At 35.4% G+C, this 23,732-nt stretch overlaps 1 protein-coding gene across 1 annotated transcript in view; it reads left to right on the forward strand.

Moving 5' to 3' along the window:
* The first annotated feature begins 7,694 nt into the window (after positions 1-7,694).
* The window catches only part of LOC139697763 (probable cytochrome P450 49a1), a 29,656-nt gene continuing 13,618 nt past the window's right edge, over positions 7,695-23,732 (forward strand). The window contains exons 1-6 of the mRNA XM_071596601.1: positions 7,695-7,786; positions 12,796-13,062; positions 13,659-13,905; positions 15,887-16,003; positions 18,099-18,175; positions 18,327-18,528. Of these exons, the coding sequence (XP_071452702.1) occupies positions 12,801-13,062; positions 13,659-13,905; positions 15,887-16,003; positions 18,099-18,175; positions 18,327-18,528 (905 nt within the window). The 5' untranslated portion in view covers positions 7,695-7,786; positions 12,796-12,800. The remainder of the gene's footprint in view (positions 7,787-12,795; positions 13,063-13,658; positions 13,906-15,886; positions 16,004-18,098; positions 18,176-18,326; positions 18,529-23,732) is intronic.

Here is a 23,732-nt window from a genome sequence, read left to right on the forward strand (position 1 = left end):
TTTATTTTTAGATCATAAACCACATGCAGGGAAAAAGAAATTATTGAAAAGTTTATGTTACAATGTGTATTAAAATATACCTGTATGGGTGGCAGAGGAAATATACGACTTGCGATAACATTGTTGTGATTGGAGAACTTCAATATCGAGACCAAGAAGTGATATAACCAGCCTTCACCAAATGAGTCACATTGCGAAAAAATTTACAATCGGTTTTTTATGCTTTCTAAGAGTAATGGATTAGCCTTATAACAGAGTTACTTCAATATACGTAGAAGCGATCAGATTTCAAGGAGGTGCGCGCTTGCAGACTCCGTTTGAACTCTCCTTTCAGCAAGGATGGCAATGTGATCATCTTTCGTCCACCCGCCTTCCAAAGAACAGAGAATACAATGAAATCGGACACCCACTTTCTACCACTAGTGAAGCGTAGGTTTTAGTGTTATTCAGCCTGGGGTAACCTTATTTGGTAACTGCCCAAAATCAGAAGATAAGCCTAGTTATTGAACAATTTACCGTGAGTTGTTTTAAATTAAATTGAAAATCGCACGCGTTTCTACAGGGGGGGGGTTATATTTGACTCATCGTATTATGCATGTTTACAGGAATTGAGTATTTTATACGAGGAATCCATAACCTCAGAATTGCTGTTTTAACTCTATCCTTCCTCGCCCGGCCGCAGCAATGCCTAGAGTTAGAGCTCCAGTTTTTGAACCTATTGATCTGGTTTTTGATAAACCTGCGGAGATTTCTACATTTAAATTTAAAGAACTTTTAAATCTCTGTAGTATTTTTATAGAAGATTTCAAAATTTTATTGTATTTAATAATCTTACTTCTAACTATTTTGAATTGCACTTTTACTCCTTTTTCTTGTGGGCACATCCCTGTCCGCATCCCAATTTACACAGCGGAAAAATCGCAGCTCTGGGCATATTCATGACGGCTCGATCCAGCAAGAGCTCTTGTGAGTCTCCAGTGGTTTTTAATGTGAGATATTTGAGTGAAATTGTGGTTGTGGGAAGGCTGTTTTAATGAACTATACTTTTGCAGAAATGTAATGTCCCCATCATCTGCATGTAGAAAACAAAAAGAAAGTTTTTCTTCAAGTAAAATTACTCAAAAAAGTGATGAACTGAAAGCTATTCTTAATGATATTTTCCTTCATTTCTTTTGGACTTTGCTTCATATTCTTGCAGGTTGAGTCAAAAACCTTTTCAAACTGCCCAATTCTTTGCAAAGTGTCAACAAATTTACAGAATACACGAATATTCTCTCAAACAATGCCAGCTAAAATTAACAGGCCTAGCAATTCAAATTTCTAGTTATCCCCAGTGCCATTTGAATAGAATTCGGATCCCAGCCATTATTTTCCGGAGCATACCATCAGTATTGCATGCTACACGTACTCAATAATTTTCGGCACGTTCCATGAATAATTCTACTTAGTTTCATATAGATAAGGTAATTTTGAAGCCACTTTCCCTTTCCCTCGAGAGACTGAAGACTCCACCTTGACGGACTTGGGACCTCTAAACACATAGTAGATGCAACGACACCGTACGGGTTTATGGCTATCCTTCAATGCCATGCCATACTGACACTGCTCCCATTGTATCTCTAGGGGCTCCCTCACTCACGCTCCTGGGTGAAGCATATAGTATACGAGGAGTGTGTGGACAAGCTAACAAAGGATTGGGATCTATCATAAGAGTATTTATTTATGTGCCCTGCAGGCCGCCGCTAGGGTGTGCGGCGGGGAAAAGTGATGAAAAGGTCAAATAGAAATGTTATTCTTCTCTAATTAGGCCTCATTAAAATACTAAGTTTGTATAAAAATTATAGGTAGCAATTTTTTCCTGACGTGTGCGTTAACTGCTGAATTCAGACCTTTGGTGATATGGGCGCATGATCGCCAATCATATTGGTATTGATAAGATGATAATTCACACCGATAACACTGATCATTTGGCGATGCAAAAGATCTGCGCTAAACTCGTCTCGAAGGCCGTGACGGACGACCAAAAGCTGAGTCGAGTGACTTTGCGAAGACCTGCAATCGACATCACGACGATTCCCCAACCCCCTTACAGTCCCGACTTGGCTCCAGCAAATTATTTCCTATTCCCAAAAGCCAAATCAACCCTCAAAGGACAATGGGCTCCTAAGTGCCATCAAAGAAGCTTGTACCCTTAAGGACCTTCCGGAATCCGCCTACCAGGGAGCCTTTCAGTCGTGGAAAAGCCGCTGGAAAAAAGTGTGTTGACGATCAATGGATGTACTTTGAAGAATTTTGAGGCGTTGCAGCAATATAAAAAATCAATCTATTTTCCCGATACTTTAGATACTAACCATGTATGCTGCTTGTATATGGAACCCCAATGAATCTTAGATGCATTGTGGAATAAGATCGCGTACAGCGTAGGGGGGCTAGAATTGTGCAACGTTTTTACGACAGGCTGAGTAGCGTATCAAAATGATTAAAACAGCTAGGTTTGGAATCCTTCACGGGGCGAAGGTTAACTTACAGATTAAATCTCTTGCATAAATTGGATAAATGACGCTTCAGCAATGATGTTGAAAACATATTATTAAAGGAGGATGGTGCGGTGACAGTCACTGGCTTCCCACTCAGAGGGTCTGGGTTCGAATCGTGAAGACGGCAGATATTTTTTAGTGTTAGTTATCCCGATCCCTCTAAGAGGTGCTTTGGAGAGAGCACGTTACGCGAGTACGCCGTCCGTCGGATGGGACGTTAAACTGCGAACCCCTTTCGCAAAGAGTGGGGTAATGCCGACGCCGGGTTTCTCTCCTCCCTTCCTCCTTTCCCATCCATACTCAATGGCACAAATGGCCTTAGCTGTCGATCGCCTCCCCTAAAAACTAAAACTACTACTTCTTATTACCCCCATCGTACAACGGTGGGGGAGATTATGTCAGTAAAATTATTAAGATTAAGTGTAGAACAGATAGAGCTAAGATGTCATTTTTTGAGATGAGGAATAATTACACACTACGCAATTGTAATTCCTTTGTATGTATTGTTGCAAATGTATTATTACTCCCATCGTACTACGGTAGGAGAGATCATGTCAATACAATTAGAGAGATCAAGTGTATAAGAGATAGATTTAGGATGTCATTTTTTCCACCAAAGATAAGGGATCATAATTTTTTCCTTTCATTTTCCGACCGCGGTAGGGTCATGTTTGGGTAAAAACTAATCTGGTGTGTTTTCACCCCCGGCCACACATCCTGGCGGGGGCTTGCAGGGCACATAAATAAATTAATAAAGCAATATCCGATTCAGTCCGCTGCGTCATAACTCGACTATTCGAGGTACAGCTATCAATGGAGAAGCATATCCTGAAAAATACAACTTATTTGGAGCCACAAGCTATCCAAACTTTATAGACGTGTGACTTAAACAGTTTGTTATTTGGCATCTACTGTTAGTTTCGGCGCACTATGCCTACGCCTAAAGTTAGTAAAATCAAACTAAAAAAAGTCTAGATAACTTATCATGTGTAAGGACGAGCCCCACCTTATCTTTCAGTCGATATCATTGCTAGGATATATACAGACTGAACCAAACTTAAGCCATTATGGTGGATGCTGTGGACATTTATTAGCCCTTTGAAGAGTTCATTAATTTGAGTAACCCTAATTATCGTGAAATAATTAACATCAATACATCAAGTATACCAGTTTTTCTCAAAGTGCATGGCTCACCAAAGGTTCCAGTCTCCATTCCTGCACCTTGAGTACGGACGGATATCGTATTTTAAATTGAGCTCCTCCATTCGATTTAAATTTTGTGTTTTGACTCCATAATTTATAGGCAAATGGGCAGCCTACATATTAAGTCACACAGTTTGGACTCTTCTAATACTTAACTACGTCAAACTTGCCAAATATTTCAACCCCGCCCTCATCCATTCACTTTCTTCAACTCCACGGTGGAATATTAACTCTTTACATACTCGTTAAGGCGCGCAAGTAACACATTTTATCACCTCCTGTAGTATTAACCGGCCCTTATTTTCGTGTGAAGTCAGTCAAGTAGTTCATTCCTACACATCGCAATAGCTTTCCCCCCGTGGCCACATCTATCTTCCTGGTGGGACACATAACCGACCTCACATTTCCCGAAATTAGTCTTCACTAGGTTTCATCATCGAACTTGGGGTCACGTTGTAAAAAATTCTCGCAACCGAACGAAAGAACTAAGTAAGGTCTATTTTTCAGGCATTATGAGGCAATCAGGACCGAAGAAATCGTAATCATCGAATTAAATTCTAATACAAGACAAGAGCAGGAGGAAAATAGAAAGGACGAAGACTCCATGCCGCCAATTCACATCTTTTTTACCCATTGTCTTTGTTTCGGTATTATTAAATGTGTAAAAAGCCAAATACAGTTTTGAATCTTAAAACCAAAGTCATTCACCCGGGATTTCATTTTGACAGGCAGGAGTAAATCTCTCCTAACACTAAGCCCTATGGGTGAAATTCACACATCAGGATAGGGTGGGGGAACATTTCTTTTGTATACGCTGCTAACTGTTACCCGAGAAGATCTGACACCTGTCATCAAAGTTTGACAGGAACTGACGATAACCAGAGGCACCAACTGTATTTGAGATCCAGTCCCATCAGTTAATAGCTGAACTCACACAAAACTTGAAATAAGTAAAAAGTTCGGATCAGATGGGTCGAGATCATGACACAAACCGCACGGCACACAAAATACTATATATCAAATTATCTACAGCAAACTGTATATTGCGAACCCCAATCCGTATTAGAGAGGTTAGAGGATTCGTTGCAAACACCTTAGAGAATATTTATCCACTTTTTTATGTTTTTCAATGAGGATTTCACAATATTACAGCTACAGTTAATACGGAGAAGTACTGAATCCTTGAATATATCCCCATGGCCCCGCTTCACGCTTTATGGCCCCATGGGACATGAAGCGTGAAGAGCTCTTAATTGATAGGCCGACAGCAACTTGGGTATCTTCATCTGCATACAGGAATGTATAAATTTGCCGTATAAGCCTCCATGAGGGTATATGAACATGGTACATTATGTTTTTCTCAAATTTTGTCAAACCTACAGGTGAAAGGGCGATTGAATGTCTTTACCCACATTAACATTTCCATGTATTTTTTGGATTTAACTGGAAATTCCACTTTTTACGCCAAGGCCTATGCCTGCTTTGCTCGTGTGAAAGGTAAGCATTTTTGATATCACATTCGATCGCATGGAAAAATATCTCGTATTAGGCTCATTTAATGGCAGAGGGTTTTCTTTCTTTTCTTACTATTCAAATTTTACTTGTTAAAATTTTCAGGTGCTACAATGCTTTCAGCGTTAGAGGAAGGCACGTTGACTTTCCACAGCTTTGCTTCAAGGTCTTGTCTTTTACTCTCTAGGAGAAAAACTGAAAGATTTGCTGCTTTCGAAATGGCCTGTTGTGAATGTATAAGGATAATCTAGAGTAACCGAGATACGGTTAAAATATATATCTTCATTTATCACATGAACAAATACTTTTAATGTTTTTTATATCATTAAGATCAATTCTCTTTTACTATTCTTAAAAAATCATACCCTGTTGCCTGTGTAAGTCTGTTTTATTTGACTTTACTGTCCAGTTTCTGTGACATTTTCAATGTATTGTCCGCCAATTAGATAATTTCATTTCCTGTTATCATGGGAAAATGGAAGCAACAGACAAAGTATGGAATAAGTATGCTCAATTGAATGTAAGTCCATTTATCAACAATGAAATTATTTTGCCAACCTTTTCAATTTTTTTAATTTTCATTCAATTCCGGGTATCCTTTTGGTGTCTTGCTTGGATTAATTGACGCATTAATGATTTTGCGGATAAGTTTTGTTGGAGGTTCATTGAATCATTTCTTGCTGTTAACAAGTTCGGAGAGGACGCCTGAGGGGAGGACGTTGGAAACAATCGATATATTAGGCAGGAAAATTAATCTGTAAGATTATTTTACCCACATAAGACTTGAAAGTTTCTTGAAAGTTATCAAGAAATCGAATGTAAAAACCTACGCAATTGCAAGTAGCAGGAGTACAACGAGCACTAAACAAGAGATTTCATTTTGTAAACATCAGTGCAGCTTTTTCACTTACACATGCTAGCGCATAAATATACATCTGGAGCTTTTCTACGTTTCTATTGGCTTTCAGCATGAAGTAATCACTTTTAATCCTCTCAAAGTCACTAAAAACCTATCGCAGTTCAGAAAGTTGTACCTTCAAGAACCGATTAAAATTCTATCGACGAGTTCTTGGCATTAAGTGCCGGTAATTGAAGTGAACGAACGAGTCAGTCGAAAGCGGCTTACATCACCTTGAGATCAAGCACTTGTTTGACTACATATTTCAAGCATCATTCAAATGATATCAACAAGAAAAACCATACATAATTTCTATTTACAATTTATAAATAATTTCAGCAACATCTTCCGTCAAAAATCCTTGAATTTCAATTTTGAGCGAGATATCAGCATTCTCGACATTTTATTTCCTCGTCAACGTACTCTTAAGTAGGTGTTCACCATTAAATCTAAAATCGAACGGTGGTAATGACATTGCGAACCATTTTGGTGGGGATTAACGACGATTAAACTAAGGTGTAGAACGTGTTAAACTAGTCATACTTCATGATAGTACACGTACATGAAAACAGAAATAGCATTCCACATAATAAAACTTTTATAAGAGGGAGTATGAAGTGTGTCAACTACTTAAGAGTACCAAGGATGTACTCTTAAGAATAAAAGTTTTTTTCCACAATTTGGCTTATTATTTCTTGCAAGTTGACAGAGAAAACCTACGAATTTGAACATCCCTTCACAAGGTTCGGTGATTAACTCCATCATACATTCGTAATCGTTGGCCCAGCTGCAAGTCTTGACAACGATTTAACTACAGCGGACTTGTGCCTCGTTTTAGAATAAGGTATATGGGCTCATCACCTACAGGAACTGATGACAAGGCTAAATTGCAGAACGTTCGGAGTGTTAGACAATCTCACGATGATGAGGAACTAAGTAACCGCAAACAATATTGGAATTAAGCCGGCATCAACTCTGGCCTACCAACAAAGATAACTCTTGCTAAGGGACACATGTGGAAACACTATATCTCATTACTGTTGCGTGATTTATGGATTGGATTCGACGTCAAATTATGGAGACCAAAACACCTAAACAGAAATACCTGTTTCAGGTCTGATATTTAAAGGAAGGTAAGCCATATATCATTGAGTTAAATACTGATGTGCTGCGAATGCTCTTTGAGAGGATCATTTTCATTGTGGTTTACTCCGCACCACCTGACTGATGCTCATTTATTACGATCCAGTAGCAGATGTGCATCATTCAAGACTTCCGTTCTGACTCAATATTAATTTATTTTTTGGGTTAAAATGAGGAATACAAAATATCTTCATTTTCAGAGGAGGAAATATGTGGGAAGAGATCGGAGGAAGGGAAGGAACGAAGAGAGCGGCGGATGTTGTAGGGAAGTAGTAGAAGGATGAGGCTATTGCCCCTCGAGTCCCTCTCCCTCCCTCCTCGCCCCTCCAGCTGGATCTGTGCAATCACGGCTAGCTCGGTTTGGGAGTTAATTTCTACGTCATCCCCACCAGTCAGACAAGGACAGCGGACGGCGTGCGCTGCTGGCAACGCGGAAACTGGTGTCAAGGGCAGAAAAACCGACTGCACACCCTTCGTAAACCAGCTCCAACAGGTACCGTAAACACGTGAAACTACTGGTCGTTCGTGTAAATCTGTTTCGGCAAAGATGTGAAGGCCTCGGGATCAGGGAGGCATTTGTTTGGGATCTATTCCGACGGAGGAATTGGAAAAAACTATACAGCAGAGCGGTTCGTGAACAAAACACCGGACGATCTGTCAACGACCAATGTTTACTTCCCACTTCAAACAAGTCACTAACTGAAAACATTCCGAATAACTTTCTTGTTTCCCCGTTTTTTTTAATGTACGAGTACAGAATTTCGGAATGATACTTTGAAGAATAGAATTGAAAGTTCAATTATACATGTTACGTCTTCTTCGAGATTTCATCGTTAATTGTTATACATCACAGACAAGCTTCAACGACTTGCTTCAACTAACTCCGAAAGTTCCCAGTCTCTTGCCCTACATTTCATCATTGATGGCGAATAATATGATTACATTTTATTAGTGGTATGTGTTAAGTGATGCGCTCTTAGAATAATAAGGAGGATTTGAATCCCGCTTTCAAAACGGATATAGTGGTATTATGCAATCTATACAAGTTGGCCATGTTCGCGGTGAAATATATTTTTATTATAAGGAACACCTTCAAAATATCATAACAAATGGCCATAAGTGAGCGGTTGTGTTTGCAGGATTTACAATTCTCGCATCACAAGCCCCTCTTTGCGATTTCCTCCGACTTAGTACAAAGAAACTCGCGAGATTTCGCGGCCTTCGCTCACCTTCGGCCATGTAATACTTTGATATTCGGCACAAAAAAGGTCATTACCGGCCAAGGGAGATTGTCACGCCGAGTGCTCGCCCATTTACCTGCGACAACTGAAAATATTTCAACAGGATTCCAGAGACCCTACTGCCCTCCAGTCTCCATGAAAAATGACAGTTGATTCCGCGCAACATGCTACCATTAAATTCCATTGGGACTACTACGACACCATCGTCGACAGGTTTCAATTATATAAGTCCTATAATCACGCGGCTATTGCAATATTCAATTTAAATGAGAACATCGATGAGAGAAATTCAAATAATTCAGGATATATTGAATCGGGATATTGATTTCAATGAAATGATGAAGGCGATGATTGAGGGGGAAATGTTGGGTACACTAGGTTGAAGCACAAAAGAATAGCTGGAACTGTATGACATGGAGTATGATGGAATGAAGGGGGGAAGTAATTACAAATTGAAGTTGAGGAATAGTTTATTTTATGCAGGGAGCTAGAGTCAAGTTAGGCATGACTTAGAAGAATAGTTAACCATTTGGTCTATAGATGCATCAAAGATCTTCCCTGAGAAGTACATTACTCTTAACGAGAAAACTGTAAGTGGGCATGGCATTAGTACTTACAACTAACAAAGTATATTAGAAATAAAATAACTAACATGACAATACAGACTAAAGTTGGTACCACTTATCAACATGGAGGATGCATTTCAGTGAACACTTATTTTTATGGCTATGGTAATATCCTCCTGTATAGTGAAGAGTAATTCTGCGTTGCACCCATTCAATATTTGTAGAATTTCACAAGGATTAATTTCTCTTTACAGCTAGGTATAACAAAGTGAGAATTCTGTGCTCATTGAATAAAATTGCTACCCATTTTAAGAATTTTCATTCTTCCGTCCTTAATGTAAAATCAGTATTATCAGTATGACTTACAATTAAACCCCAGTTCCAGAGGTAATCAAATCTTGAGACCAAGGCATGGGGAAAAAAATATTGAGGTATTACATGGAACCAATTATTCTTCTTATTTGAGCTCTACAAACACAGACATACACTGAAATACATAGTATAAGTCTAAAAACCTCAAGCAAAGTTCACATGACAGAAATTTATGGAATACATGTGACATATTAATAAAAAGTCAAGGCAGATTCCAGATTTGGACATTATCTTAGAAGGTTACAGTAAAATGCATTTCTATTATCTGAAACTTCAATCTGGTAGTAATCAGAGTTTATTTAGCCATACAATGGCTAGTACATACTCTTTTTCAGAATGAATCTCAGCCTATTTTTGTATTGATCATCAGATGAATGCATACATGCATGCATAACTTCATAGAAAAGTCTGAAACCCTTATTGTAATTTCGAAAAATGAAAACCAACTTCTAGTGATTTTTGGAGATTTTAACGTTGATTTTTTTAAAAAAATCTTCAACTATAGCTGAATTTGCTACCATCACTAGCTCTTTTCATATGACTTCTAGAATTAAGGGTGCTTCACAATTAAATGCTTGCCTAGACCAAATATATCTAGATCGTAGTTTCAAATACTCCAATTCAAACATTGACACTGGCCTTGCCAATCATGACACTAAACATGTCAACAAATAATTCACAAAAATCACATGCAAATTACGCCTGGAAACTCCGTCTACACTCCTCCATCACTTTCCTACTTTAACATACTTTTTTCTACTGTAAATTGGAAGGAAATGATCCAGATTTGTTTGGATTCCACACGAGATCTCAATTTGAAAACTTAAACATTTTTAGACATTTTAAGATTTCACTTCAATGCAGTTTTCCCAATGGAAAATATTCATGTTCATAACTCACCTCCAATACAATGCTCTTGGATAACAAAATGGATTTATACATCATGCAAATGTGAAAGTGAGCTATATAAATTACACATTGCTTCAATCGATCCCAGTGTAAAATTAAAATACAAGTAATATTGAAAAATCCTGAGAGATGCCATCGCAAAAGCCAAAATAATGCATAATAGTTCAGTGATACACAAATTTGAAAATAAAAGCAAAGCTATCTGGAATGAGGTTCAAAATGAATTGAAAAACAAAATCTTAATGCCTGAACACCATGGAAATTCTTCAGAATGGAGTTAAAATATCTGATCCAAATAAAATTGCATATATGTTCAATGACTATTGCACTACCACATATCAGATAGAAAATAACAGTAATAATCATAGATACCTAAATTCTTTTAATTCTAATGTCAACTACCTTCAGTCATTTTACCTAAGTCCACCTAATGGAAAAGCAATTCTCCTATGAAATTATAGGAAACCAGGGCATCAAATCTCTTTTCTCAGCAAAGAAAGTCGGCTATGGATCAGCCTTGCTTATCAATTCCCCAAGTTTCTCTGGCCAATTTAATATGGAAAGAAAGGTAATTTGCTCAAGCTTACTGGAAAAAATTAATTTCTAAACCCATTGCAAAATAAATGCTGACTTTGATTCTAATTAATTCAGACTTGCCAAAAGTATTTAATATTGATAGGTTGGTAGTGCCAGTAAGGGTCCAAATCACAAATATATTTTAATATATGCATGATCCATATTATTTATGTTATTCAAAATATGAATGTATTCTTTACTTTCATAGAAATCACAGAAAAAGATTTACCTATCCTTTCACTTAAAATACATCTATTCTCAACTATAGCACTTGGCTTATCACTGACTGACTATTTAGAATTTTTGTGTTTTTTCTAAGCTTTTTGTTTTCCTTATTATTCACTGATTGGCTTGTTTCATTATGGATAGATTGTTTGTATTTGTCCTGTCATGATTGACCTATTATGTGAAGGGGATTCTGTTTGCCATCTTAACAGCAGTGATTTTCCATAAGTCACTCAGTGCTAATCTTCATTACTTTGACAAATTTTGAAACAATAGATAACTGACCTCATACTCTGTGTTTAGGAGAGTTGTCTTGTATACATAGAAACAGGGGTGACTTTCTCAATTCCACCAATAGGTTTCCAGATAAAACCGTAGCACGGAAATTCTACAGTAAGGGTTGACAGTGCTTGGATTTGAGCTCAGGGAAATCCAAGGCCAATCAGCAGTCAGATTCTATGTCCCAGGCCTAAGTAAAACTAATGAATAGGAAGAGGAGAATTTTCTAAGAAAAAATTGCATAGCTGTAAAGAAATAAAAAAGACAAGATAAAAAATGAGTAGAACACTTACACTATATTAATAGTTGAAAACCCAAATGAGTGTCAATGAGGAGATAAGATGGGAGTTAAACATCAAAACAGAAAATTCAGAAGTCACCACAGTAAATATTCTATCATTTCACTTCTAATGTTAACATCTCCTTATACTTGCAAAATTTATCCCACTTCACTTGTTTTGTGACTAATTATTTTGCCACAAGTGCCCATGCATGTCTAATTACCTTCAGGTATAGTCATTTATCCAGTCAGAAAACTAATCAACTCCCAAACTGGGCTAGCACCTAAGTTGTTTTAAAATCCAACCATTCCACAGGATCAAAGAAAAATATTTTATGACCATACATTAATTACTATAAAGCTCCACTTACATTGTATTTCACTAGCATGCAAAATTTAAATTAACAAAAAAAACAATTTATATTTAAGAAAGCAATTCATTGTCTTGCATTAGAATTAACATAGGCAATTTAGCTTGTACAGGGAAACTGCAGGTTTGGAGGGAACTGAGTAAAGATCTACGAGCTACAGCAGAAATCAAGGGATTATAAAATAATGTGAGTACCAATAACTTTGGGGAGGGACAAGGATAATTTGACATTTTGTGCATGTTTGTAACTTTCCTAGACTTTTTGTATTGGCAATCATGTACTCATAGCATTGGACTGAGCTGAAGATTAAAGTAATTTCCATGGCCTCCTTTTAAAAATATAACACCATAGTGCACATGAATGTTGATTTCATACTCAAGGATTGAGTTCACTAAGCTCTGAGGTATGTGAAATTAACACAGTGGGGTAAGGGTGTCAGCGAACATGCAGTTTCCGAAGAAGAGATACCACAAAATCATACAGTTTGGGTGAAACTGGAGCTCATTTTTATATAATTTGATTAATCTAGTGGATAGTACCAAAGCCATTTTGGCTATGTACCTAGCTCAGGGATGGCAAGCCATGGAATGCCACTTAAATTACAGATAGAGTATTGCTCTATAAAATGGCAGTTATGATAAGAAACCCCAGTTTTAATGAGTTTATCCTTATTTCAGGAAAAGAAAAAATGAACAGTAAAAGTAATGCAGTAGTGCGACTTGTTACCCAATTCAGTGGGGCAAAAAATAACAAGCTGCATAAATGCCAGCAGTTCATTTCGGCTTCCTCTTGGCATAACAATTCAAAATGCCAGCTTCACACCAGCAACCAAAGATCGGCAATTGAGGCCACAACCCTAAAAGCTGAAGAGGTGAAGTCCTTTAAAGAAATTCCTGGTCCTAAAGCCCTACCAGTCATTGGAAGTGCATGGAAATTTTTACCATATGTTGGTGAGTGTACTATAGTCCCCTGGTAGCATTTAGCTATCATTTTCAATACAAATATATTTTTATATTTCCTGTAACTACATTTAAAATGATTTAAGAAAATGGTCTTCACCCCTAATGTTAAAAAGATTTTTAGGTTGGTTTTCAAAGCCATGATTATTTCAGCTACATTAGTTTTCATTACTACTGATTTTTTATATTCTTGACAGACTACATTCAGATTTCCATTTATTAATTTGATAAATTATTACTTTTCCATCAAATTATTATGGTGGAGAAGCTTAACAAGGGTATTATCATACAGGATTTACAAATTTTTCTTTAGTCTTTCTTATGCTAACTAGTTAAAAAAGTGTGAGAACAAGATTAGTTTGAAACAATTCGGTCCCAAATTGCCAAGTATTGTCCACCTGAGACATAAAATATCTTTATCTCCTGAACTGAATTTAACCATTTTTTTTTGTCTGCCAATATTTCCCTTCAAATACTAGCTAGGTAGAGATATTTCAAAAGTTTTAACTGAGGTCTAGACAAAATCTCTGGCATATCTTTATTTTGTAACAAAAACATTGATACATTTTTATTTGCTCAATTGGCAGGTGAATTCCATGGTTTAGGAGCAATGGCAATGCACCGCAAAATGTATAAGAAGTATGGATCCATTGTCAGGCTTGAAGGATTTCCAGGTCGTCCATCAATGGTAGTTCTATTTCGACCAGAAGATGTGGAGACAACCTTAAGAAACGAGGGGCCCTGGCCAATTAGAAGTGGAATGCAGGGAATGCAGTATTATCGAAATGTGACCAGGAAGGATTTCTACAAAGGAGGAAGTGGAGTGTTAGTTGAGTAAGTTTCAGTTAAACAGTTAATCTCAATTCTCTGTTATCCAGCCAATTTTACCTGGTATCATGGAAATGTGTTTATGAAGTTTGTGCTGCATTATTAATTGCAGATAATTATTGAATTTTCATATTTATAATATTATTAACTATTTATTTAAAAAAGTATTCATATATTATATAAATTATTAATTGAAAGCATTACTAAAACAGATAATTGGCAAAACACTGGTGAAGCTACATACAGCCACTCTTTGTCCTCCCTTCCACTCCGAAAAGAGATGAAATGCCCCATTAATACTATAATGAATGTAAGATATTTGAAAAAGAATAAGTATATTTGGCAAAAATATGGAGAAAATAGCACAATCCACTCACTTGGGGTAATAATGGGCATGGTTAGCCAATGAAATACAGATAAAGAATGAAATTTACTTTTACATGGATGGAATAAAATTTACTTTTAAATAGATGGAGAGAAATTTATTTTTAAATAGACCTGGAGGTCTGGTAATACTGATATTTAATAATGGTATGGGGATACAATTTAACTGCTGGATTCAATGCCTTCTTCCCACTTTCAGTGAATAATAGCAATAGGGTTGTCCCACAAATAAACATTTCCACTGAAATGTCAGCATCATCATGAGTATTTCAATGTGAAGGCTGGTTGATTGAAACCCTTCATTCTCCCCTTTCTAATATCATCTCTCTTGTATGTCCTGATAGCCCACCGCCCCAAGCATTCTACTTTGCCATGTCTTTTAGGAACCAATAAACCTCATTATTATCATCTGCTTGGGCTATGTATTTGTGCCTGGCATTCCTTGTGGGAACTTCCCTTCCATTATGTTCCTAAAAAATCCTTTGTATCTCAATAATTAGTCAATCCATTTGGTTTTTATTTCCTATTAGTATCCCATACTGCTTTTCCTAAGAATAATTCTGCAACTTTTTTTGGTATACATTGATATACTATCTGTACAGCTACATGCATTAGCTAACCTTGGGCAATTACCTTCATTGATTTCAAACACTCTTCTATATCCGAGGCACAAAAGTACACTAAGTGATTTTAGATCTTTACAATAAACACAGAACACGTCCACCAATAGATGCCTGATAAAATTTCCTATGCTCCTTAAAGTTGGCCAGAAAATGATTTCTGATTCCAGGTTCTCTCAAGGATAAAAATTCATTTTTTAGGGTTTTGTGATTTTAGATTTTACTTTTGCTATCTCATATTGCCAATGTCATCCAACAGAAATTGCTAAATTTAAACGCACAAATACTTATGCATTTTCAATTGTTACGCAGACATTCATGGGTAGACAATGAATGAGGGTAAAAGTTTTGAAAAATTGAAGACTCCTAAATACAAATGCCATTTATGGCATAGAGATTACCTCTCATGGAGTTTTGGAGTCATACATTGGATTGAATTCTTTAACTTTACGTTCATAAACAAGTGACAATACAAAAGAACATCGGTAGGCATCTAGAGTTAGAGAAAAAATATTTTGGAGCATTAGTCTACCAAGGTATTCTGACTTAAAGAAGTTATGACAATTTACAGTGTTGTGGTAGTTGGTGGTTGTTTTATTGAGCAAGACCTAGCCAGCCTGATTTACTACATGAATGCTCCTGTAATGTACTCTGATGTGATGCTCTATTTTTCACCGTCTTCCAGAGTAAAGGACACATTGAAAGCCACTTTTTTAAAAAATTACTAGATATGTGATTCATATTAAATTTCAAAGAAAGGAAACATGAATTTAAATGAAAACACTGATGCCATATTTCATTCTACTGTTCACCGTCAATTTTCTGGTAAAATAATTTTTTTTCATACCCCTAGTTTTTTCAAGGTTTATCCCATTCCAAATTTTTTCCAGATTTTCAAGGATATGCGGATGGCTGGGCACCCTGAGCAATGTCCATACTTAAAATGTTTGCTAATGAATAATAGCCAATCCTTTCAATTGCAGAAATGGAGAAAAGTGGGGAGATGCACGCTCTAAAGTCAATCCTCCAATGATGCAGCCAAGGATATCAAAACAATACATACAACCAATTGGTGGGGTGGCCCAGGACTTTGTTGAGAGGTAAGTAGACATGATCACTTGTTGGTTTTTGTATGCCATATGATGTCACATTAATGTCCTGTTAGTTAATTTTCACCATTTGTCACAAAGTATATATGATCAAACCCATTTTAAATGCAGCTTTTAAGGTGCTCTCCGATCCGAGGAGCATTTTTCCCAGGTCCCAGAAACTTTCTCACAAAGGCATATCTACCAAATTCAGGGTATCACTAACACTTACAGGTATTTTACCCCCAACCGGTGGATCTATAGCCCACTTTCAAAAATAGTCCACAGATATAGACTGAAAATGACTAAAATTATTGGTCAAATTGACAATATGATTATCATTATCACTTCAATTTCTTTATCTCTCCAGTCAAACTGCTTTAAATACAGTGAGCTGCCAATGCTTCATTATTCATGTTTTTTGAATTCATATGTACCCTTCTCTATAGCTTATCCTTTGATATTTTATGTGCATTCATAAAATATCAAAGGAAAAGCTATAGAGAAGGGTACAGAATGTCCAAAAAGCTTACTATTCCTCTAAAGTATTAAGAGAACACTTTCTTGCTCAGTAACAGCCCATGCCTAGATTAAGAAAGAAATTGATACAAATGCAACCATATGTAGGTGATATTTAAAGTAAGGGAAAAAATTGAAAACTAAGAAAGTACAGTGGAGAACTGAGCCAACATGATCTCATCAAGTGACATAGTGCAATCTTCTATGCAATGAGCTATTTTTGAGAAAACATCATCTGGAATCAGAATCGTACAAAGCCAAATGACGAAAAAAACAGCAGGCAAAGGATGGCTTGAATAGGTTCAAAAACTACTACAGCTTGGTGTAAGGCAAATCTTTGGATAATCTAAATCCATTATTTGGCAAGATGTTGGCTGATGTTGGTCCATTAACCTGTCACAGCTGATTCAAGCAAGGTAGTAAGGCAATAACTTTTAATTTGAGTGGAGAAATTTTCTTAAAAAGACCAAAAGCTGTTGAGGAATGAAAAATGAGTTAAGGAGGGTTGATTGCCACAGATAAATTGATTGGTCACTCCCTATAAAATGTACCATCTAAAAATACTCAACATGGGGGAAAAATGACTTGCATCTCCTTCCAACTAATCTAAAAAATGCCTCCAATCAAAGAGATGGGTATGGGATGGATTTTAACTTCCCACAGATTTTATAATAACATGACCCAGGTTTTGAAATTAAAACTTCATCATCAGTTGAATTGTATACTTTGGAGTTAACATACTTAGTGGAGAGATGGGGGTGATTCTTGTTGATTCAAAGAGGTAGAATGACATTGCTCTTACACACATTTGTGGCAAATATTTACCTTTATTCTAGTTTCTGAAAAAATACAAGGGCGATGAATGCTCTGAAGTATTCAATTGCAGTTCCAGCTGGTTTTAGAATTTTAAACAAACAAGTATTTCTAATGTCACCTCAATGAGTCAATCAGCAAGTTCTGATTAATGACCAAAAATTGCATAGTAAATTAGATATCACTTAAGTACGTAACTCAACTGGTAAAAAAAGGAGCTGCAAGATTTCCTTATGGATTCCTAAGTTGAATATTTTTAGATTCTATTTCTTCAGCTGTTGAATTTTTGTGGGACTTGGGGTGCACATCCTTTTCCTGTATGTTAAAATTCTCAAGCAAGTTTTCATAGCCCAAATACTCTGGAACCCTTGCATGAAATAAGGCATGACTCTAAACTGTCCATTCAATGATGCATTGAACTGATCTTCATATTTTTCTAGTAGTTTTAGCGTAAATTTACTGCTATTATTTCCACTTGATTAGTCTATTTCTGCTGGATAAATCTCTCTGGAAAAGAGTATTCCTTTCAACTCTTTCCCTGGCCACCATAACTGCCAATATAACTGAATTGCTTGAAAGTTATGTATGCATCATTTGAGTTCATAGTTTGCCAGAAATCCACCAAGAAAAGTCTATTATGCATGTAACAACAAAGTAAAAACTTCTTAGGAGGGGTTTAAGCACCTGACCTTCAGCACATGGATAACATTAGAAGGGAAATCATAAAATGTCACTGAAACATAAATGAAAATATTAATGAATGCTTTTTTTCTAGGATGCGGAGAATAAGGGACCAAAAGGATGAACTGCCACCAGACTTTATCAATGACCTCTTCAAGTGGTCACTAGAATGTGAGTGTCGCAACTTATCTTTGAGGTTGGAAGCAATACCATATGAAATCTGGTATGGAAGTTTCCCATTGTATTTTAAACATGTTTCTCATTTCATTTATTGTAAGGTGATAGTTATATCTTACTTAATCATGCACTGGCCATTCTACAGCAATTGCATATGTCGCCCTTGATACCCGCCTTGGCTGCTTAGCACCCAATCTGCCTCCAGATTCTGAACCCCAAAAGATGATCAATGCAGTTGGGGACTTCTTTGATTGTATATTCTCCCTTGAGGTGGAAATTCCTTTTTGGAAGATATACCCCACAGCTACTTGGAAAAGATTCGTCAATGCTCTGGACATCTTTTTGGAGTGAGTTGAGGAATAAAAGCATGTATGTACTACTAGCAGCTATGGTGACAAAAAAGGTGAAAGCATGCCTTTCATAATGTGCTCACAAATAGCAACCAATCTTAATGGTTCTTTCAAAAGTTTATATCTCAATAAATTTAATCATGCTCGCATTTTTTATATTTCAGTTCTTATAAATGTTGATTCTTAGGCTTAGTAGAATTTCTTTCCATTTCTTGGTCTTCACCAAACACGTTGACATTTTTGACAACAGTTTTCCTAGTGTTCCAATCAGCACCTTCAGGTCACCTTCGAACTGAAGATACTGATTGGAACATCAGCAGAACTATTGTCAACAATATCAGCATATGTTAGTGAAGGCCCAAAAATGGAGAAAAATTCTAAAGTTATTGTAGTTTCTTAAAATTCTGAATTATAATTTACAAAGAAACTCATATCAAACTTGGATATTTGGCAATAGCATGGCTCCTTTGTTATAACTTAAAACTTACCACAAGAGAGACATGGTGACTTACCAGTTAAAAGTAGGTTAAAAATATTTCATTAGCTTTTAATGCATTGTGTTAATGAAATTTGATTGTATATTTTTAATCTAAGAGATATATATAAGGTAAAAACTATTTTAATACCAACATGCTAGGAGATAGGTTACTATATATATAGGTTACTAGATAGGTGTAATGAATGAAGAGTTAATTAGAATATATTTTTCTCTCATTTTGCAAGGATATATATGTAATAGCTCATAAATATAATGCAAATAAAATAAGTACATACATGCATTTAGAGTGAAAATATATAGGCTTTGAAGTAAATACCCCTTTGAGAGAATATTTATAGTTCCTCTGAATAATTAACTGAATTCCTGAAGTATCAATAAAATAATAACTACGTATGAAAACCATTTGTATTAAAATAAACATGAAATATAGTTATAAGAGCTCTTATACAAATCCTGTGAGTGTGAACATTTTATGTTTCAGCTGAAATTACCAAATTACAGGGTATTTTAATACCATGGGGTAACTGCCTTTCTAAAAAGATTTTTGTAAACATTAATAGAAGCATAAAATTTGTGTAAGAACTTTAACACACATTTTTTGGTTTTAACACCAAAATTAATTTTGAGAGAACTAATTTAAGTTAAACATCAAGAAGATAACTTTCCTCTGTGAATAAAAATCAGTTGCATATTACCCTTCACAGAGTTAGTTTTTTAAAATGTAGCTTCTAAAAATCTGACCTCAAAAAGTCCTCTTTGATACGTATAAATTTCCTAAACTTGCATCCTAATACTGATTTCTATAAGTCTGTTTTAATGCATCAAGTAGAATATTGATTTTTACAGTGATAAATTTGATGAAGATTGATTTTACAGAACCTTATCAACCTTGACATGCATCCCTGATGATTTTAAGGATTGGTTTTAGTTCCTGGGATAAGCATTCATTTCACTTTATGAAATTAAGCAATATTACTCAAGAAAAATTTCAATGTAGACAATTGACTTCTTTGCTTCATACAAGCCCATTTTCTGCTTTTAAATACCCTTATTCTTCTCAATCCTTTGAGGGTCGAAAAATAAACTTTGCACTTACTTGTAAAGATTTAATACTTTACACGAACATGGTTTCAATGCTGCACATCATCATTAGGTGAAATCTTTATGTGGAAGGGCAAAGTTTCTTTTTCTACCCTCATCATGAAGGAATTCCACAAAGTTAGGCCTGAAACTGCTATGTTATCTCATCATTTATTGGCAACATATAATCATTGATCTTTTTTATTGGTATCTTTTATTTTATACTTTTGTCATTGTTCATCAAAGTTTTATTTTTATTCTTGAGCTAGTTCAGAATTAGATAAAATTCTTGTTACAATTAAATGCCCATGAGGTGGCATTTTGAGATCTATGGGTTAGATGTGAATGAGGTTGTGGAGATTTTCTTTGGGGTGTGGGATGGTTTTTGTTTGTGGTTAATTTGATACATCTAATTTTTAAGTCTCATCATTGGAAATAGTTCGAAAAGTAGAGAGAGAGATTTGAGAAGTTAAATAAAATTGTAAAGTTTTCACTGAAGCTGTCTATATAGTATGCCAAACCTGGAGTAGGAGAGTCTAACAGAATATTAAGGAAGTGTAAGACACAGTTAGAAACCAAATGTTGCATGTTCAACTCAATAGAAGCCATTTAAGCATTACCCTTGTACTCAGTGAAAGACCTATTATACAACAAAACACCTGAGACATTAATGTTTGATATTTTGAATGCATGAACAATGATCTTTCAAAAATTAAATCAATTGATCCATATATTTAAAATTTATTTGTATGGAACCACAGCAAACCCACACCAGTTTTTTAATATAAATTATTATTCTCATTTATTGAGGGCATAATTTAATTAAGGATTACTTTCAGTGCTCATTTTTCTAATATTTCAATTTTGTGTTTGAAAGTTCATTTGACATTAATTTTTAATATTTCAATTATATCTCAAGCTTTCTTAATTCATAGTTATTGACATGACTCATTACAGGTCTAATTTAATAGTAATGGTGCTAACACCTTTATTGAGATTCTAATCAAATATAAAGAGAATGAGGAGGAACACAAAAAGGCCTGAAATGATATCACCTTTGAAAAATGTACACCAATTAACTATCTTCTTTAAGAAAATATAGCCTTTACAAAAAGAGTTTTTAATCAAGATATGACATGTGAATGAAAACAATGACTCATTTATGATATTGAAAATTATATTGATGTTTCCTAATTTTATTTTGCATAACATATGGTTTCTATTCAGATGGCATAGGCTCCATATCTACTTTGTATTTGGATTACATCCATAAATAGTACTGATAGACCATCTTATCTTTGATGGATGGATATTCCATATAGGTGTACATAAATGAGATATTGAGTATGTCAATGTCCACTAAGAATGAGGTATGTGAAAGCCTGTCACTAAACTGCAGCATAGGAATAAAATATGATTGCTAACTCATTAAATTTTTCTGTAATTTTCAAACTTGTTCAGATAATTGTTCATGGCAATATGATGAAAACACCAAAACTTGAACAGCAATATCTTTATTATGACACCATAGTTTGACTAGCACTGGGAAACAATGCTGTGCCCAGAATGTAAATAAGATGATTCCAAAGTTCCAGCATAGCCACAAATATTAGATCAAAAACAAGTCTGTAGCAAGACCTCAACCAGACATTTCTCAGCAGAACTGTTTAAAAATGCTCAATGAACATTCTACAAATAAGTGATTGCATATGTAAATATGTAAAACAATGGAAGATGGTCAAGGCAGGAAAATGCAGTTATTCACAAGGAGCAAGAATACCATTATTTAAAATGGCCTCATTTCCATTCATGGTCCACCATTGCTTCACCTAAAAGATGATTCTCTTGTATTTGTAAACAAGATACCAACACACAGAATGACATTAACGCTAGTATCTTATGCTTCATTTATTTTCTAGCAACACAAGGCATGAATTTGTGATAGTATTTGAGATATTAGTGACACCCATGATTTTGTCTCAATTATAAGGTTCCACTAGGTTATTAATTAACTATCCCATTAGCTAATTCAGGCAATAATATTTATCCTAATAGCCTTCAACATCCAATATGAAATTCTTTCTATCCGGATTGCTGCATCTCATACTTGGATATGAAAATGTATGCAATATTTGGGTATGGCCACAAGTATTACTTATATTCAAGATTTTACTGTGCATGTGCATAAAAATCTATTCCTACTCTTTATATGTGTCAAATTTTATTCCTATCTTGCATAAAGCTTTGATTTTAGATATGCCAGTTCCAAGTTTTTTTATCAAATTCCCAAATCCATGCATCCAGTATTAGCTAATGAAATTATAATGCTACTCCGAAATTTTTTTAGTAGTTCCATGAAGACTCCATTATCAAGGGCTAATATGTCCCTAGCTAGAATATATTTCAATCAAAAGAATGTCATGAAATCCAATAGTAACACTTAAATTGTAAAGTTAGTGGAAATTATTTTAAAATAATACATGCTAAATAGTTCATTGAACGAGTTTAAAGTTAACTTCAAATGCTCATGTGCCATTCATTTTTCAACATGGAAAGAAGATATGAAGCATAAATGTTCTTTTATTGAGGAATTTGTCTTTGAAAGGGATGACTTTGAGTGAGTAATTCATATGCTTGACCCAGATGCATTGAAATCTCTTTTCTTATGCCTATGGACTTTAAATAGGACTTTAAATACATCCCTGGGGCCTAAATCAATGGGCCTCCTTGCACTGAACAGGCTCCCTTACGATTTTAAGTACGTAAAGGATCCAGTCCTGTTCAAAAAGAAATTAATATCATTTTTAAGGAAAGAACAGTTTTATTCTGTAATGGAATTCATGGAGAAAAAATAACCATACTGAATATGGAATATATTTTATGCAAAAAATTATTATTGTGTCATGCTTTTCTGAATTTCATCATTGTTTAACATCTAAATGTACATATGACGTGTCCTATACACTTATCTGATGTATCTATTACACTGTGTCAGTGTCTTCTGGGCAAATAAAGATTATTATTATTATTATAGTAATTCATAACTGTAATTATAGTATTTTATACCATGGGTCTCTAACTGCAAATGCATAGTTATAGGCTTTTATTTAAGATGCTGCTTCCACTGTGGCATCTACTTTTACACCAAGCTATCCAAGATGCCATTCAGTTTTGGCAGGGGGTGTTGGAGCAACATACTTTAATTATGAAATTACAAGCTGAAGTATCTCAAGGTTCCTCAAGTGCATGAAATTAAAATGCCAACACCATTTTAGTTTGTTGATGGTCAATCATCTATGATTTATAGAAATGCATGGCTGTACAGCTAGTGCTTGTTACATTACGTTTGCTGTTATAGCCTACCATGCTTATAAAATTGAAGTAACTTTGTTTACTAACTCTTGAATGAGTTTTAAAAATTGCCCATGAAAGCAATTTTATTAAACATTAGTTCACATATTTTATATTCAATGTAAATTCAATTTATTGGTAGTTATCATGAAGCCAAATGACACTCAGATGCTTCTTGCTTATAATGTGACAATGTCAAAAGGAGGGAAAGGGCCCAGCAAAGAATAAGTGTTAAATGGGGGAGAGAATTTTGAGGGCAGTCTGTTTAGAA

Source organism: Hetaerina americana, unplaced genomic scaffold (assembly GCF_022747635.1).
Source record: "Hetaerina americana unplaced genomic scaffold, ioHetAmer1.1.p SCAF_8, whole genome shotgun sequence".
Classification (NCBI taxonomy): Eukaryota; Metazoa; Arthropoda; class Insecta; order Odonata; family Calopterygidae; genus Hetaerina; species Hetaerina americana.